This window comes from Pelodiscus sinensis, chromosome 8 (assembly GCF_052426305.1).
Source record: "Pelodiscus sinensis isolate ZL-2025 chromosome 8, ASM5242630v1, whole genome shotgun sequence".
NCBI classification, from domain to species: Eukaryota; Metazoa; Chordata; order Testudines; family Trionychidae; genus Pelodiscus; species Pelodiscus sinensis.
The window spans coordinates 66,806,376-66,825,761 of NC_143059.1; the positions used below are offsets into that span (position 1 = coordinate 66,806,376).

At 41.3% G+C, this 19,386-nt stretch overlaps 1 protein-coding gene across 22 annotated transcripts in view; it reads right to left on the reverse strand.

The window, feature by feature from the left end:
- Positions 1-732: 732 nt before the first annotated feature.
- ADD3 (adducin 3) overlaps positions 733-19,386 on the reverse strand; it is a 175,535-nt gene continuing 156,881 nt past the window's right edge. For 20 of the 22 annotated variants that reach the window (XM_075935505.2, XM_075935497.2, XM_006135013.5 and 17 more), the window contains 4 exons: positions 18,858-18,947; positions 12,618-12,741; positions 3,941-4,024; positions 733-3,058 (listed from right to left, as the gene is read on the reverse strand). In XM_075935505.2, the coding sequence (XP_075791620.2) occupies positions 2,760-3,058; positions 3,941-4,024; positions 12,618-12,741; positions 18,858-18,947 (597 nt within the window). In that variant the 3' untranslated portion in view covers positions 733-2,759. Of the gene's footprint in view, positions 3,059-3,940; positions 4,025-11,153; positions 11,192-12,617; positions 12,742-18,857; positions 18,948-19,386 lie in introns of those variants that run through there. The other 2 variants (XM_089780215.1, XM_089780216.1) reach the window with 2 other exon arrangements.

Genomic DNA, 19,386 nt, shown 5'->3' on the forward strand with positions numbered 1-19,386 from the left:
CATTACAAATGTGAACAACTAGGATTTGGTATTCATGGATAGAAAGTGTGAGAGGTTGATTAGTGAAAAACAGCCTGCTACAGGAAGTTCCAACACCATTTATCAGCTCTCTACAGTGGCTCGGGGCATTAAAACAGCCTGACCTCAACACTTGAACTCTGGCCATTTGGCAGAGATTTTGAGGTGTGCTATAGTTTGCTGGAACATGACCCAAACATTTCAGAACACTTTGTATGAAGAACTTTAGGTAATGACCTTCATTGTTACTTTTCATAAAACAAGGGAAGCTAATTTATCTATATTTCTATATAACCCAATAAACAACAATATTTTACAGTTACAGATGACTTCCCATTCAAGGACTTAATACCACATTTGTCAAGTCAGTAATTATTAAATTCATTTTGTAGCAAAGGAAACAAGGACACAGGGATGGAGTGACTTGCCCGAAGAAAGAAAGGAAGGTTGTGGCACAGCTGGAAATACAAAACTCTGGTGACCAGTCCTTTGTCTTGGTGGTAAGATTCTTTTGCCCCCCAGTGTGGCTTACAAATTAATGACAGAAACATTAGCTAAGTGTAAGTCCACGTTATTTCAGGGTAGGCTGGGAGAAGAGTTGAAGACATAATTAAGGCCGTTTTCCCTTATGCAATATTTATAATAATATACAAAAATAAAATGACACTTGACAGGAAAATAAACATTTAATGAAAGACTGCGATGAAAAATCCATCTATTTAAAATACTGTTTATTTGTGATTTAACATTAATTAGCATTACATCTATGAGCAATTTCAGATAACATTTATATAATTTTCCACAGGACACAGAGTTGGCTGGCTCATTCTTTATGCCAAAGCAAGTAAATAGAGGCATTAGCAAAAAGGTGCAAATAGTTCACGTTTGCATTTTAAAAAATATTTATGCACATTGCATTCATTAAGATATATTTTTTAAAAAAGTTATGAAAAGCATAGTTCACAGGTTACTTTTTCTACATATGTTGTAATACAACACAAAAAATGTAGAACATAAAAAAAAGAAGTTAAGCAACTGGAAGTTTCCACTAAGATTAAAAACACTGATTCCAGTATTTAGTGATAACTAGAATATCATTTCCAGGATCCATTCCAACATTGCATTGTCACACTTACACACTCAAAGCTAACCAGCTCCAGAACATGCTATAGTCAATATTTTTGCATGCCAAACCACTCTCCAGCCATACTTAATCTATATACTGTATATATTTCAACTGGCAATCTGGGAATCACACTGATCTTTTAAACTTGTTTGCTATTGCAATGGCTGATGTCCTACAACAAATTTGAGAAGAAAAAACCCTATGTTAATTTCTATGTTTAGTTTGTTTTTACAATATAGTAAAAAGCAAAAATTAAAATATCAGCAAAATGAATAAGTGGCACTACCGCCACTACCCATGGCACTAAGATCTAATTGGTTCTTGGTTTGTCTGAAGGACATAAGAGATTCATGATACCCTTTTAAAAATCAAATTGAAGTGAGATAGAGTGTAGATCTCCATGTGAAACCACGTAAGTTATTTTAACTTCTAATATGGAAATGTGATTTGATGATTTAATAAAAATACCTCACAATCCATATCATATATGTAATAAAAATAATCACCAAACTTTTACTTTCTTTGCAACATTCTATTTTCTTACCATTTCACATTCCCTTAACAGTTTTGTTTCCTTCATTTGGTTATGTTAAGAGATTATTTTTCTTCATTTATTAGCAATGCCATGAGGGAAAAACCATGGTAAGATTTAAACATGAATCCATTTTAATTTTATATGCTTTAATCCTTTGATAGTGGAGTCCCTGGATTCCTGAATTATATTTAAGTATACTCTAAACCAAGCATCCTTAAATACACTCTACTGTTAGATGCTTGGTTTACATGCTTATAATATTTTTTATACTAAATGGTATACAAACATTTCAACATATAAAATCTTATTTTGTTTTTCCATACTTTAACTAAGTTATCAATGTTAAGTGTATAAAATCCCCTTTTATTGAAAAATAAGGGTTTTTTCCCCAACTGATAGAATAAAAAAAGATGCATTTAAAAATTATATTTCACTAAAATGAAATATTTGGCAAAAAAGTTATTGATGAATTGACTTTTACACATTTTGTATAATTCCAAATAAAATTTCTCTTACACAGTTTTTCTTCTAATATTACGTGCCAGTGTATAATATTCTATATATTCTAACCTTAAGATTTAAAGGTGTGCTGTTAATATGTACCCATTGATGAAGGGTACAGAAACAAAATATATTGTCTGAATCACAATACAAAACGTATTATATGATTACCAAGTGAGGCAGCAGTTTAAAAATGAAATTTCATGTAATCACTCAACAGTAACTCAATTAGAGACTTCAACTGTGCTGAAGGTTTTACAGTCTGCAAAATACTCCAAGTGTAACTTGTCACAACAATGTACTACAATGGTATCTGATCTCACTATGATAGTATTAAAGCACCTGCCAATGTAGCTCTATGTGAAATTACTGAATGTTTCAAACCCTCAGTAATTTTGGACACTAAGTAAGAGATGAATTTTTTTTTTAAACATAAAATTATTTTTAGTAAAACCTTTTCCAGTTTTGTTCATAGGTTAAGATCCAGTTTACTGCACACCCCTACCACTACTTTGTTAATGTTCACCTTGAATGTGGTTTCAAAATGTGCAATGCCACCTCTTAAGAACAGAGCTGCTCTTATGCTTCCACCTTTTCCTTCTTTTTGTTCTTTTTCAGAAAAGACGGAGTGCGGAATTTCTTTTTCTTCTTCGATGGTGATTTGGAAGGGGAGCCCTCAGGAGACAGGGTCTCTTCAATCTTTTCAGAGGTTTTAATTGTAATCTCTACACTCTCCACAGTACTAGTGGTTAACTGACTGACCCGTTGGGTGAGATCTTCTTCCACATCATGCATATCTTCTTTGCCATTCACCACCACAACTGGTACCTCTGTGGAGATGAGGTTAGCATTCTGGACATACATATCTTCATGATTTTCTATGAAAATGGAGAGTTCCACTATTATTATTCTTACTTTTGAGAGAAATATTTATGAAAAAAAATCAGAACTGGGCCTGGAATATGAAGTTTGGAAATTTGATTCGGATATGAACTGCTGCAAAGTTTAAGGTGCTCAATTATGTATTTTTCCTGTTTTCTGTGCTCTTTATTTTGTTTTTGTCAAATGATATAAAAGTAATAGTGTACATATTTCATCAAAGGATATGGAGTCAACTTCTCAGCCCATTCGTAGCCAAGAATAAAGCAACAGCTTTGCTGACCAAACAGTCTAAAGTATAATTAGAATTATGTGTGCCTTCACAAGGCCAACATATGAATATGCACTCACTATGCAAAAAAAGCTTTCAGAATAAAAACCTTTAAAAATGCTACACTGCTTCTGTTTCAGTACCAACGGAGGTTCTCTTTTGGAAGACTGTTAAACAAAAGACATAATAGCTACATAACAGGGAACAACAGACAACATACCTCCCATTTATTCATGTATGTTTCACAGTGTGCAATTTTATTGGAATGATTTCACATCAGCAAAAATGTATATTGGGGGGAAAAAAAATCAGTAATGGTCTTTAAGACACACTCACTGTTAACTACAGTTAATTAGGTTAGTTTTTGGCCAGCTAACTTTGAAAAATGTGTTCTATCAATTCCAATTTTTCATTTAGATTGAGTAAAGGTGCAGACTTCAGTAAACTCATTGGTTGTAAAAAGCAAGAATTTCATACTGAAACACATATTCCAGTTTCTAAAATCTGCAAAGCAGGCTAAACTATACCTTACTTAAAGGGTATAATGAAACAATAAGTGACCAACATTATTAGAGCTCTTTGTGTTTTATAAGAAAGTTGTATTTAATACCTTCTAATTTTTCAGGGACATTTTGTGGGGACTGAGTTTGTGACACAGATGAACCATCATCTGAGACTAATTCCTGTTCAGCATCTGCAGGATAAGATTTGAATTAGTAGCCATGCAAAATAAAAATGAGCAAGAATATTAATGTTAGTGCATAAAGTATTTACAGCTCTGCTAGCACTGAACTGTTCATGCTAAAGTACATTAACTTCTTGACAATAGTTTAAACACATTATTAAGAAGTTTTACAGCCATCATCCACTAACAGTTAGTTATCAGATGTTAGCTCTTCTATACAAGTAATTAAAAAAAAGGCTGAATACAAGCGAGCAGGTAGACCATGCATATGCAGTTTCATCTCATCATTACCAAGTGACACATAAGAAATCATGATACCATTCATACTCTTAGAAAATCTATACTACGAAAGTCAATCACACAGTATTAGTGCAGGAGAATGCATTATAAATGCTATTGTTAAGCAATACTGAATTAGTAATTCCTATAAGGATTAGCAACATAAAAAACTGTTATAAAATGCTTCTAATTCAAGTGGATGAAAGTCTTGGGGACATAGGAAAGATTATTGAAAAACAATGTTTTTACCTTTGAATCTTTAAGCTTTTGAAAATAAGAAATTATAAAGGTATGCTTTAAAATACCAGCATTTCAGAGTTAAGACATTGCCAAGTGAATAGCAAACAGAAAACTATACCATTTAAGAATATTATTTTTGATAAATGAGAGTTGCTAATGCTTTGCTCTAAATGTTTAAGATTTTATTTCTTGGCGTGTATTCCCCAATTCATGGTGGCATATTTCTCCTTTCAAAGGATCAGCTATTCCTATCTGAAATACAGGTTCAGAAAACAATACAAAATGAACCTATTAATGTACTTAGGTTGACTCCCATTGTTATGTAAGCTTTCTGGCATTTTCGTTCCTATTAGGGCAGGGGTGGGCAATAATTTTTGATGGGGGGGGGCCACTCCAAGAATTTAGAAAGTGGTCGAGGGCTGCAACTCTTCCATGATATTAATGGAGGAGGTGTGGGGTCTTGGATGGAAGTTGGGTGCAGAAGGGAGCTTGGGGTAAGGGATGGAGTTTGGATGAAGGAGGCAGTTGTGACCTGGGGCACTGGACTGGGGCGGAGAGGGTTGGATTGTGACCTAGGGCAATAGGGGACTGTGATCTGGGGCAGGGGATTAGATTAGGGTGCCAGATCTGGGAGGGGATAATGGGTATAGGAGGGGAGCAGAGGATTTGGGTATGTGGAGTGGGGGGCAGAGCATTGGGAAAGGGAGGGACTGGGGTGCCAGAGACTTACCAGCCAGCAGCGGTTCCTGAATCAGCCTCCCTGCCCGTCCTGCCTCATGCAGGCTGCAGCCAGGTGCTCTGGAGCCCCTTGTGCTTTGTGGCTGCCTGTTATTGAAACAGGCAGCTCCCATTGACCAGTATCTGGCAAGAAACCGGCCAATGGGATTGTGCTGGGGGTGGAAGCAGCTCCTGAAACTCCCCCCCCCCCCCCCCCCCCCCCCGGGACTCAGTTTTAAAAGAAAAACTGCCCAACAGCCACGTTTGAATGACATGCGGGTGGGACAAGGCAAACAGGGAGCCTGCCTGGAGCTCCCTGCAGCATCCGTGGGCTGGATCTGGTGGCATATTTTGCCCAGGCTTGTACTAGGGACATAAAAGGTTAACCAGAGGGCTGGGTGGTGGTCTGGTTGGACCCCAGCCACACAGTTAACCGGTTACATGATTGCAATTATAGTGTTAAGCTGTTTTTAATGGATAGTGACACCCCTAGTTTTGACACAAAGTAAAATCACCTAACATAAATTCTACAGTCCTCAAACCGTAAAAATTTGTAATATTTCCCAGGATGGTTGCTTTTGTCAGGTGAGTGCAAGAACTACAGCATAACAAGGTTTCAAGATGTGCTATCCCACCCCAACATAACAATGGAAGTTTGATCATAATGTAACAAATCATGTTCAATAAGGGCACCTTCCTACTGGCTTCCTGTTTGTCAACCCCATTAATTTCACATCTGGCTTTTAATATTATTATTTTAATATTATTGTTTACATTGCACTGGTGCCTACTGACCCCAACTGTGCTACCAGCTGTACAAACATTCCAACAGACAGTCCCTACCCCACAAAACTTTAAAGGTTTGTAGAGTGCTGCATTCTAACTAGTGCTGTCAAGAGATTAATCATGTGCATTGCCCCTTTGAAACATTGCAGTGGCATTTCAAAGGAGCAGTGCCATGAAAGCCCAGGATCAGCTGCAGTCTTCAGCTGGCCCCAGGCTCAGTGCAGCTGCCCCTTTGAAACACCAGGGCGGTGCTTCAAAGGGGGCAGCACTGCACAGCTGACCCCAGGAGCTGCCCATTTCAAATGCAGCAGCGGCATTTCAAAGGGGCAGTGCTGCAGAAACACCTGCAATTAACGTGTTAAAAAAAAACTTACGTGATAATTGTGCTCTGCGTTAATCGCAGGAGTTAATGCACGTTAATTGATAATGCACGTTAACTGACAGCCTTGATTCTACCTGTTCATAAAGCTCCAGTTACTGCAGGCTCCCTAGTGAAAACTGATCTACCCATGTTCCAAAGCAGGATAAATCAAAGTACACTGGCAAACTTTCCTTTTGTGGTAACAGGGTCCGCCCACATGGACTATTAGTGACTGGCAGACTAATGTGTGGCAAATTTATACCACAGCTTACCTTCAACTAACGATTCATCTGGATAAGCCCCCAGTATAAGCAGAGACAAGAAACGGGAACACAAGCAAACACTGGTAAGCCTGAAAGCCATGGGTGTTAGTACACTAGCTACTGAACAGTGTCAGGGTTTTTTGTTTGGTAGGGAGCATGGCAAAAACTGTTTTAAGGAGGGATTTAAAGGAAGACAATGAGGAGGTTCTTAGGATATTTACATAAGCCGGTGTCTCACCAACAGAAGTTGGTCTAGTAAAAGATATTACCTGATCCACCTTGCCTCTTATGCTTGTATTAAATTTGTAGATGATACCAAGCAGGGAAGGATTGCAATTGCTTTGAAAGATAGGGTCATAATTCAAAATGATCTGGACGAACTGGAGAAATGGTCTGAAGTAAACAGGATGAAGTTTAATAAGGAAAAATGCAAAGTGTTCCACTTCAGAACGAACAATCAGTTTCACATACAGAAAATGGGAAATGACTGTCTAGGAAAGAGTACTGCAGAAAGGCATCTAGCAGTTATAGTGGACCACAAGCTGAATTTGAGTCAACAGTATGACACTGCTACAAAAAAAGCAAACATGATTCTGGGATGTGTTAACAAGACTGTTGTGAGCTAGACACAAGAAGTCATTCTTCTGCGCTACTCTGCACTGATCAGGCCTCAGTTGGAGTAGTATATCCAGTTTTGGGCACCTCATGTTAAGAAAGATGTGGAGAAATTGGAGAAGGTCCAGAGAAGAGCAACAGAAATTATTAAAGATCTGGAAAACATGACCTGTGAGGGAAGACTGAAAGAACGGGCTTGTTCAGTTTAGAAAAGAGAAGACAGAGAGGGGACATAACAGTGGTTTTCAAGCATCCAAAAAGGTGTTACAAGGAAGAGGGAGAAAATTGTTCTCCTTGACCTCATAGGACAAGAAGCAATGGGCTTAAATTGCAGCAAGGGAGGTTTAGGTTGGACATTAGGAACAACTTCCTAACTGTCAGGGTGGATAAACACTGGAATTACTTGCCTAGGGAGGTTGTAGAATCTCCATCTCTGGAGATATTTAAGAGGAGGTTAGACAGATATCTATCAGGGATAATCTAGACCAGGGGTCAGCAACCTTTCCAAAGCAGCGTGCCAAGATTTAACTTAGGCGCTTATATTTATGGATCTGCATGTCAGGGGGAGGAGGGCGGCGAAGGAGGGGACAGAGGCTGAGAGGGCATGAGGGGGCTAGGCGGATGTGTGAAGAAAGCCCTGACCTTGCTTGTCAGATCTAGCTCGCGACAGAGTGGCAGAGCGAGTGGCTCCATGCGCTGCCACTCCCCAGTGGGGGGAGACAGCAGTAGTGCACCTGCCAACCCTCAATGTGCCGCCTTGCAGCACCTCAGCTGGGCTCTGGCCCCTCCCGGGGCTGAAGTGGCAGCTCCAAGGCGCTGAGATCTGGGTTTTGCCTCTGACATGGCCACCCCCTCTCCAGCAGCAGCAGTCGCTGTAACAACAAGCTGCCACCTGGAGATGGAGGAGTGACCGGACCAGGGATCCGCATGGCAGCCGCAGCGGGTGGCAGGGGCTCGCCAGGACTCCAAAAATGTTCTAGACTCCGGAAACGCCCACCAGCAAAGCGCTCAGAGCACCTATGTTCTCTGGAAGGGAGGTAGGGAGGCCGTTGCTGCTGCATCGTGCTATCATGAGCCTATCCCAGCTGATCAGGCAGGGAGGCTCATACGCCAGTGAAAGTGATCTTGTGTATCACTTCTGGCACTTGTGATTAGGCTGCCACCCCCTGATCTAGACAGTGCTTGGTCCTGCCATGAGGGCAGAAGACTCCTGAGGTCCCTTCCAATTCTAGTATTCTATGATTCTCTCTAAGGCCCTGGGACACACAAGGCTACAGCCATTCCTCTGTAATCCCTTACGATGTCCAACGGGTGTCTCTTCATAGGAGGAATTCGGTATTTGATCAGGAGCTTAATCTCTGAAATTTAATTCCACAATCTAGCTAATGAATAAGAACTACTACTTCTTCTCATACTACTTTGACGAGACGGATGAGAAGACAGTTACATAATAATGATCAAGAATCCTGGACATGCACCAAGAATCTGACCAGAGAAAGAAACTCTGCTACTTTCTGATATAAATTGCATCTGTCCTGTTGCAGCCAGATAACAAGGAACAATTAGTACTTCTTTTGCTCTGTGGCCTGTACTGATGGCAGCCAAGTCTCGGTGTCCTCTCTAGCTGTCTCCAGGATAAAAGTAACAAACAACTGGGGGGTGGAGGGGAGAAGAAGAGAAATACAAATGTCAAAAGATGAGAACAGGAAGATGCAAATCTGCTATTATTGCTCTCAGCACCTGGCATTGAAAAGCCATATTAACTGCAGTGCACAAGCGAATGCGTGTAAGTAATGTCTGGCAGTTGTACTTTGCACATTTCCTGTAGCAAGGCTTCCCTGAGGAAGCTGCTGCAGACCTTGTAAAATAAGCAATCATGCCCAGCCTCTGCATTCTATTGAGAAGAACCTGTTTTTTTGTCGCCACTCACTGAAGACATGTCCTTTGTCTCTACGCACAAAACACGGCACCTGCATCGCCACAGCTGTGCCACTACTGTGTGCATCTCGGGAAGTTCTGCTGCTAGCCCAATAAAGCCAACTTCCGTAACTCGTGGAGGTACATCAGCAGAGGTATGTCTCCATAGCTCCATGAGCACTTAGTGCTTACCATGCCAGTGCTTATGCCAGCGTAACTTATGTTGGTCAGGAGGTGATTGATTTACTCCCCTGAGCAACGTAAGTTTGGCTGACAAACTGATGTGTAGACATAGCTCAGACTAATTCAAGAGGCGAAAATCTGTAAGGTTCAAAACCTTACGGTAAATAATACCCAGGTAAAAAAGCTTCAGGGGGTAGCTGAGTTACCCATGTAAAAGAAAACCTGAATTAATTTAAAGCTTAGTTCTGACCCAGATGTTATCTGAGGTGTTCTACATGTTCCTATACCCTAACTAGGCTTTCACATAAGAGGAACTGCAGTAAAGTACCCAAGAAACCTGCTGTTTTTGAAGGGGGGAAGGGATGGATCAAACAACTCGGCTTCACTGAGCTTGAACCCTACAGGAATGGTCCACGCCAGGAATCTGAAGATACCACTGATTTACTCTGGAACCATGCCTCCTGAGCTACAGAGAAGCCATCTACACAGTATGAGGGGATGAGGAGAGGACATTGTCTCCAGAACAATCTCACCTGAGTGGACACAATCCTACATAAGATAAGGCTTCATAGGATTTGCATTGACGATCACTGAACTCTCACATATCCTCTAATGAGAACTGACTCTTAGTGCTGTGGCCACACAGATACAATTCAATAGGCCCACCCACAGTTTGACAACACCCTTTGGGGTACTTGAAATTGTCATGTCCCCTTTCAGTCCGATAGGCACCGATTTGAGGATGCCCCCCTTTTTTCAAGACCCTACCTGACTGTTAAAAAGGAAAGACCAATTCCCAGTATCTTTTTTTGTGGCAGCTTGACCTGGTGCGTGTGTGGCGGGGGGAGGAGAGCGGGGGGGAAGAGAACAGGACGACTGGCACTGGAGCAGGTCATATTTTTGAGGCAGCAGTGTCCATTGGTCTTTTAGATCATTGGAATTTTTTTCGCAGATGAATTTTTTTGCATTAAAGATTGCCTAAGCACATGCAAAGATAGAAAGACAGAGACTCTGATTGCCCTTTTCCATTTTATATTCTGATGACTACATTTAAAATGGACACAAATCTACAACTTTGTATTTCAGAAGTCAGTAGCTGTTAGTTAATCTTAGTGGCACAGCTGATAAATGAAATAGGCATAAGCTACAATCCACTCATAGAATGTTCTATTTATACCAGATATATATTTGCTTTTAAATCATGTTTTAGTTTAATTGGCCTTTTACTGTCAGATTCACACAAGACAATGCATCAGATAAAAATTAGCAATTAAATAACTTGCAATAATTACAGTTTCCAGAATGCAATGAATCTTTCAAGTGTATTTTAGAAATATTGTTTCTTTTTATGTTGAATATCTAAAACACTACTGAAAAGCCTTAGCTAATCCCCTTGGAAATCCATTTGAACAGACACGGCTTACTCATTATGATGCACAAAGCTGTTCATGCAGACTAAGATAGGAGATTTTTTCATACTTTCCTGATATTAGATGTACTGTATGTATAGTTTGTTCCGCTCCTCCAACTCCGTCCTGGACCTTCTCTAATCTGTCTGTCATCCCTTGTACTCTTCTGAAACTGCTCTCACGAAGTCACTTCAAGAGTATTGACCAATTCTGACTCCCTAGACAAATCTTCACAGGCAGTTGGCCATTCTCATTGACCTGTCAAGCTGCCGTTGACAACCAACCTCTTCTTAAAATCTTGATCTCCCCTTGGCTTCCATGACTTTCTCCTCTCTTGGTTCTCCTAGTTCCTTAATTTCTCATTCCTACTCTTCATGGGGGTTTCACAGGGCTCTGTCCTTGGTCCCTGTAAAGGATTCAGGCCTATTTTTAGTGCCCTCCTTCTAACAGATAAAGGTTGATCTTGCTGAGCTGGGTTAATTCTGTCTGTGCTGCCTCAGAATTCAGGGAAGCAGTATCCAGCAGGATTACTTGTTTTATTTTAAGCCTTATTGACAAAAAGAACCACTTTCACATCCATCCAGGCTGGTGCTGTAGAGATCGTTTTCCTAGCTTATTATGGCTTTAAACACGCCATTGCCTCCCTTTGCATTCTTCCTGTGAGTCCCCCTTCTCTATTCAAACTACTTTGTACTCACTTTCAAGGCCTTTTATAGAACTATTCCACCTGACCGATCTCACCTCTCATTCACTAATTAAGAAGTCAACTCCTGTCTCCAGTCCGTCTTCATTGCCCATGGATTAAAATTTCAAACAAGCACCTCCGTACTTTCTCTCATGCTGCCCTCAACTGGGAGAAGGTCCCCAGGAATACTCACAAAACTTAGTATCCCTCAAATCCCTCCTCTGCTATGACGTCTACAAAAAATCCTCAAACTCTGAATTTGATAATTTTTGGGCCAGTGGTGTATTGAAACTATCATGCTGATCAATTCTGAATCACTGTTTTCTTGTTTTCCCATCAATTTGTCTGTATCCATCTGTTGTCCCTTGTCTTAGATTGTAAGCTCTTTGCAACAGGACTGTCTGCTTATTCTTTGTTGGTAGAACATCTAGCACAGTAGAGTTCTGGTTCATGAGTAGGTCTCCTTGGTGAGACCACAACAGAAGTAATAAACCCACAGTAAAAATAGTACCCAGAATATTTAAGCATGAACATTGCTTAGATTCATTCCTATCGATGTAGTGCCCTTTCATTATTGTTAATAATAGCACTTCAAGTTAAATCAGAATATGTCCATCATTAACTGTGGTTTATTTGCCTGGGGAGTCTTTAAATATACTCTGTTAGCTGCCCTAATTAAATAGGACAGAATGGATATTACGAATAAGTCTGTCAAAGAAATCCAACAACAATAGAGTGTCAGCTGCTTCGGAATTATTCTGTGAAATGTTTCTCCTCTTTTTGGGTAACTTTACTACACAAATTCCCTAGCAATTCTTTTTTAGTGTAGTAAAGAATATCACATTTTAATATCACCAACTTCCTCAGTTCAAAAAAGAAAATGTTCCTAAACAATATATCCAAGAGACATGACATTAGAAAGGGATTAATAGGACTCAGCACATATGCCATACGATTAACAACCTTCTCATTTCTGATTTTGTATGTAATATGTTTAATCTACTGAATGGATTTTTTTAAACAACTAAGATTTAATTATAATTAAAAATCTCAACCATTTCTTATGTAGTTACTGATTTCAGAATACCTTAAAAGAAGCATCCACCTCAAACTTAATCCCCAACATTTGGCAGATTAGACTACTGACCTTCCATTCCTTGCTGCTTGCGCTCAATTGTCTTCTTATACTCTTCCAGTTCCTTTTCAGTAAGATGACTGAATGGATTGGGAGGGGCTGGTGGTGCATGCTCATCTTCCTCAAACTGCATTGGCTGGGGAAAAAAAGAAAAAAAAAATCAGAGACAGTAATAACAACAGAAAAGATTTACAGTATCTGTCCCTTCCTTTCCAAGGTTTGGGGATAACAGACCTACAAGAAAGAGAGTGTTGTAGATGGAAAGACTAAAAAAGCAAATTGAAATTGCTTCAATTAATAAGCATTTGCTCCCAAGTATACTGTAGGCATTTGCTTATTTAAAATATTGTGGGATTTGGTAATAAATTTAAAAAAAAATCAAAATTTTCTTGTGCTCACTTGCCTCTGAAAATTATTAGTTGAGATTTCTGGTGACTGATCTACTGCTGTTGATATAAAGTAACAACAGGCATTAATTGATTACTTATTGCATAATATCTCAGATTAGCCACTAAGGTGTCAATTGATTAAAGCACACAACTGCTTTGGTGAACTGTGATCCAAATATCTAAGCTCATTTGAAAAAGCCTTTTTGTCCATTTGAATCAATGGATTTACCTCAAAATTTAATAATTCATTTTTACAAATGTGAATTTTAATGGTATGCTAAGAGTGGCATTATCAAAAATGCCAAGTGACTCAAGACTGAGTTCCATTGACTTTCAGGAACTTGCACTCCTCAAATCATGTATGCACTTTTGAAAATTCCACCTCAAAATTCTAATCTTCTAAAGCTTCCTACTTTTCTCACCAATGTGCTGTAGAGTCCACCTCTAAGGCCATGTCTTCACTTCCCAGAAGATTGACACTGTGGCAGTCGATCTTCCGGAGTTTGATTTAGCAGGTCTAGTAAAGACCCGCTAAATTGAACACTAAGCGCATCCCCATTGACATCGGTACTCCTCAAATTGGGAGTTTGACACAAATAATGGAGTTGCATATCTTAATTTGAACTTAGCATAAATATAGACATGGCTTCAGAGTGACAACCCTTACTCTAGTTAATATCTATTTATTCTGCTGAGAATTTTAACAGGGCTGGCCCACATTTTGACACCTGAGGCGGGGAGCTCAAATGACACCCACATGCCCCCTCGCTTGGGCCAAAACTTTGAAAGGTCTCAATTCTGCCTTCTTCCCGTTCTATTCCTCTCATGTCACTCCACCATCTCTGTGCATCTAGAGCAGAGAGAATACATATGCACCAGCAGCAGACAATTTTCTACACTCTGGGTTCTAGTGGCGTCCTTCCCCTCCTCCCCCCCCACAGTCTGCCTCAGTTTGCCTCATGGTAAGGCCAGCCCTGAATTTTAATAAAAGCCCACTAAAATAGTGACCCTCTCTATACAAAGAGTTTAATCACAATTAACTTACAGCCATCAAAAGAGTAGGACTTCACTATCAACACAGGCTAGATTTACATCAATAATTTACATTAATATGGTGTCTGAATTGTTTAGTATTAACTTATTACAATTTCCACAATAAATTCTTCCTTCTACATTTCATTTCCTTTTTTCAGTTTATGATTGTTCTACAACCATGGTGTTCAATAAACTAGTCACTAGCCACATGTGGCTATTTGGCTGGTCACTATAGTGGCGACTGCTTCAGAAGTGGTTGGAAGCCACAGTTCTACAGCAAGCAAACTGTTTATAAAACTGAACTTGAGAAATAAGAGAGGGAGAAATGGAGTGATTGTTTTAAAGTGAAAAACACTTTTAAGTCAACAAGGTGACATTCACTTGCACTACATGAGAAAAGAAGGGGAAAAAAACCCCAAAACCTCAGCACCATTTCAAGAGTATAGGGAATTAAAGTGAGGAAATTGTCTTAACCCATACATAAAATGTGGGGCAGCTGCACACAAAAAATGACAAGATCTTTGTCAGAATAAGTGGATTTTCTATATTTATCTAGAAAAGCATACAAAATTATACATAATTAGGGCCATTTGTATAACTCAGAAATAAATACAACTGTGCTAAAGAAAAAGCAGAGTTATCTTTGAGGGATGTAAGCGACTAGTTGAGTAGTCGACTATTTGATAAGCAAATGCTTATCAGGTAGTCGACTAGCAACTTGACTAGTCACTCCCCCTCCCCCCGCGCCTTGCTGCCTCTATCGGAGGGAGGAAGCAAGTAGGGGCAAGCAGGAGCCAGTGCTGGGGGGAACTGGCTTAAAGCAACCCCCGCTGGTGCCATTTCCCTGTTTACGGCCAGTTCCCCCCAGCACCGTCTCCGTCGGGTAGGGGAGGCAGAGGCACAGCAGGGAAACGGTGCGAGTGGGGACTGCTTCAGTTCCTGCTTGCGCTAGTTCCTACTGTGGGCGCTTCTGCTTTTGAGATGTAGAAGAGCCTCACAGGCATTCCAAAAGCAGAAGTGCTGCAGGGAGCATGGGGGCGAGCAGGGACTCAAGCAGTCCCCGCTTGCCCTGTGCTTTCTGCAGCGCCTCCCACACTTGCTGCCAGGGGTGGGATAGGAACCAGTGCTGGGGGGAGCTGGCTTTTAAGCACCATCTCCAGGGTGCCTCCTGCCCCCTCTGCTGCCTCTATCAGAGGCAGCAGGGGGGATAGGGGCTATTGCTATGAAGCAGTGGAGAGCTGGATCCTCCTGCGGATGGGGCTGCTACCACCAAGCAACCTCTGTTCGCAGTGGCCAGGGCTAGTTCTGGCACAGAGGCTGCTCCAGCAGGAGCCACCGTTCATGGCATACCGGGCTGTCAGCCGCAAACAGGACTAAATGTGAGCTAGGGCCAAGCAATCCCAACTCGCACTGATCACTGAATCTCTGCATTTAAGACCCAGTGGCTCTTACTACATTTAATATCTAGAGCTGCAGCACAGGTGGCTCCAGAGCTGGCAGGCACCAGGACTGCTCAGTCCTGGCTCAAGTCAGCTCCTGGAGCTACCCCCGCTGCAGCTTTGCAGAGGCACTTGCTGACTAATCGCATAGTCGATACAAATTGTATCAACTATATGATTAGCCAGATCATCATATTTTAATATCCTTAGTATCTGCTAAGAAGCAAGAAATGATCACCATAGAACTTTAAGTCCTTCTTGCTCCTAAACCCGGTCAATACGTATGTTTCTCTCAGGCTATGTCTAGACTACATCCCTTTTTCGGAAAAGAGATGTAAATTAGACATACCGCAATTGCTAACAAAGCGGGGATTTAAATCTCCAGCGCTTCGTGAGCATAAAAATGGCTGCCGCTTTTTTCGAAAATAAAGCCTTTTCCAAAAGATCCTTTATCCCTTATTTCAAGAGAGATAAGGGATCTTTCGGAAAAGGCTTTATTTTTCGAAAGATCAGCGTCTAGACTGGTGCTTTTCTCCGACAAAGCTCCGTGCCAAAAAAAAGCGGCAGCCATTTTTATGCTAACGAAACGCAGGAGATTTAAATCCCCGCTTCTTTAGCTATTGCGATACGTCTAATTTACATCCCTTTTCCGAAAAAGGGATGTAGTCTAGACGTAGCCTATGTGAATTATCTAATTTGCAAATACATTATTATGGGGGGAGGGAGGAAAGTGGTACCTGATTTTATTGAAACTTATGCATGAAAATTTTTTTACACTGTTGTATATTATTATTTCAGAGGGGTAGCTGAGTCTGTAACAGGAAAAACTTTAAAAAACAAACAATAGTCTGGTAGCACTTTAAAGACTAACAAAACATGTAGATGGTATCATGAGCTTTCGTGGGCACAGCTCACTTCTTCAGATGACTGGGTGTGAGTCTTACTCATTTGAATCTCATTCTTTTTGGTATCACAGTACAGCTGGAAAAAAATGACTAAGATGATTTTGTCCTCCTGTATGGTAATACAGCAATATTTCTTGCTGTATTTGTAAATATTTGGCTCTTTTTTTGCAATTAATTTTAATTAATTTTCAGAAATTAAAATATAAAGTAGCAAGGAAAGACTTACAAATACTTAATCATTTACATTGTTGCAAATAGTTTTTAAGCAACGAGGAGTCCTGTGGCACCTTATAGACTAACTGAAGTGTAGGAGCATAAGCTTTCGTGGGCAAAGACCCACTTCGTCAGATGCATGTCTGTTTTAGGCTTCTAGCATTTCTCACAGGGCTTGAAGCCAAGGGGCCTAGGCTTGCCCTGCCGGACACACAGGGGACGAGAAGCGAGCCCCGCATCTGGATACTTGAAACTAAGTACAACACTTAACAGCAAATAAAACCTTTAGATAAGAACAGTGAACTTTTTAACGACTAAAATGACGATAAGAACCGCTAAGAAGTGCTTGCACAGCAAGAGCAAAGGCATGTCCATCACAAAGAAGGAACCGAGGAGGTGGAGGGCCATCAGGGGGTAAATATTAGCTGATATGCCAGCACAACTCCAGGGGACTCCCCTGCTGGCCCAACGGGTAATGCTAAGGGAAAAACTTCCAAAAACACATGCACACAGCGTGCACACCTACATGAAATAGACACGAGCAACACACTTCAAAGAAGAACCTCTCCTGTTGCTATAGTGAGAGTCTACACTGAAGCACTACAGTGGCACAGCTGCAGCACAGTTGCTGTGTCACTGTAGCGTTTTAAGATGCACCCTGAGTAACTAGGGGCCTCTCAAATGCATTTTTTAAAATATTGTAGATAAAAATTTGTATTCTGAAAGATCAAAATATCTCTTTGTTTAGATAAAATGGTTACTTACCTTCGTAACTGTCGTTCTTCGAGATGTGTTGCTTATGTCCATTCCATGTAGGTGTGAGTGTGTTGTGTGCGAGAGTCATTGGAAGTTTTTCCCTTAGCAGTACCCATTGGGCCAGCAGAAGAGACCCTTGGAATGGTGCCGCTATACGGGCTAATATATACTTCTGCTGGCCCGCCAATCCTCAGTTCCTTCTTACCAGACTACTCCAAAGGGGAGGCAGGCAGGATTTGGAATGGTCATGAGCAACACATCTCGAACAGCAGCAGTTAGGAAGGTAAGCAACCGTTTTTTCTTCGAGTGATTGCTCATGTCCATTCCATGCAAGTGACTCCAAAGCAGAAACCCCAGGAGGGTTTCGAGTTCTAACCGTCTACCAAGCAGAGGACAGCCCTACCAAGAGCTGCATCCTCCCTAGCGTGGTGAGCCAGGTCACAATGTTTGGTAAAAGTGTGAATTGAAGACCATGTGGCAGCCCTACAGATGTCCAGAATAGGGATTTGAGCCACAAAGACGACAGAAGAGGCCTGTGCCCTAGTGGAGTGGGCCGTGAGAAAAGGGCCTGGAACTCCAGCCAGACTCTAGCACTCCCTGATGCAGGAGGTTATCCATGAAGAAATCCTCTGCGCAGAGATCGGCTAGCCTTTGAGCCTCTCCGCAATTGCCAGCTAAGCGCTAACACTTAACAACTATTTACAGTAAAACTCCGATAGTCCGGCATCCAACTGTTCGGCACTCCTGATACTCCGGCATCAAAATGCCAAGCGCTCCTGACCAGCTGATTAAAAAGCCTGCCGCTCAGCACACATGCTGGCTGTAACCAGACAGAGCATAAGGTGTGTGGGGAGGGGGGAGGAGTGGGATCGTGTTACAGTATGGAGAAGAGCGTTTTGCTTCAGCAAAGGGGAAAGGGAAGGGGAGGGGAAGGAGGATCAGGTTACAGCACGGAGGAGGGAGGAGAGAGGGAGACTGTGTCCTGGCCAGCTGTTAAGCCATGCAGCTGTACCGGACCTCCTGATTCTCCGGCAAATCTGATAATCTGGCACCACCTAGGACCAAAAGGTGCCGGATTATCCGAAGTCTACTGTACAACTATTCAGAATGAGATAAGAACAATGAAACTTGTAACTGCACTATGAAACAAAAGTTGAGGACTGCTAAGAGGTGCTTTCAAAGCAAGAGTAAAGCACGTTCCAAGGACCCTCATATGCAGTAAGAAGGAACTGAGGAAGTGGAGGGCCAGCAGGAGTATATATTAGCCGATATAGCAGCACTACTCCAGGGAGCTCCCCTACTGGCTCAATGGGTACTGCTAAGGGAAAAACTTCCAACAACGCATGCACACACCTACATGGAATGGACATGAGCAATCACTTGAAGAAGAAATAGAATTTTAAGACACATTTAATAAAACATTTAAAAAGAAAAGACCAATATTCAAGTTTGGAGAAAGACTGATAGAACCCACTTAAGGCAGTGAATTAAACCCAAGTCATGATGTACACTTACCAGACTAGGCTTTTTGTCCACAACAATCCCAGCCAGTAGCTGAGACTGTGGTCCTGCTGTCTTTAAGTCATACCGGTTTTGCTCACGAATCTATACAGAAAAAAGGCAAATGTTATTTGAAACATCTATTGGCTTTGCATAGCAAACCCCTTTCTTACCATCAACTTTGTATGGCCAAGGTACTGGGCAGTGGAGCACAACTGGAGCACTGGAATGTGTAGTGCTCTGCTCTGGGTGCCCCCTACCTCTGATCACACTTGCTGATCCTATGACCCCACTTCAGCACCTCTAAAGATTCACTCTGGCCCTGACCCCAGCCACCTGTACACCCTGTGTGAGCCACCATGTATGTGACCCTGGTGGTGGTAAGTCCCTCTGCAGAGCTACATAACATCTGAATATGCGAGGCAAGATGACACAGGCTTAGCTGCCAAAAGGTAAATACCACGTGTGGTCACAGAAATATTCACAGAATTTGCCTCATTTGAATGACATGCTGCTTTCCTCAACTAGCAGCCCGGTCTACATG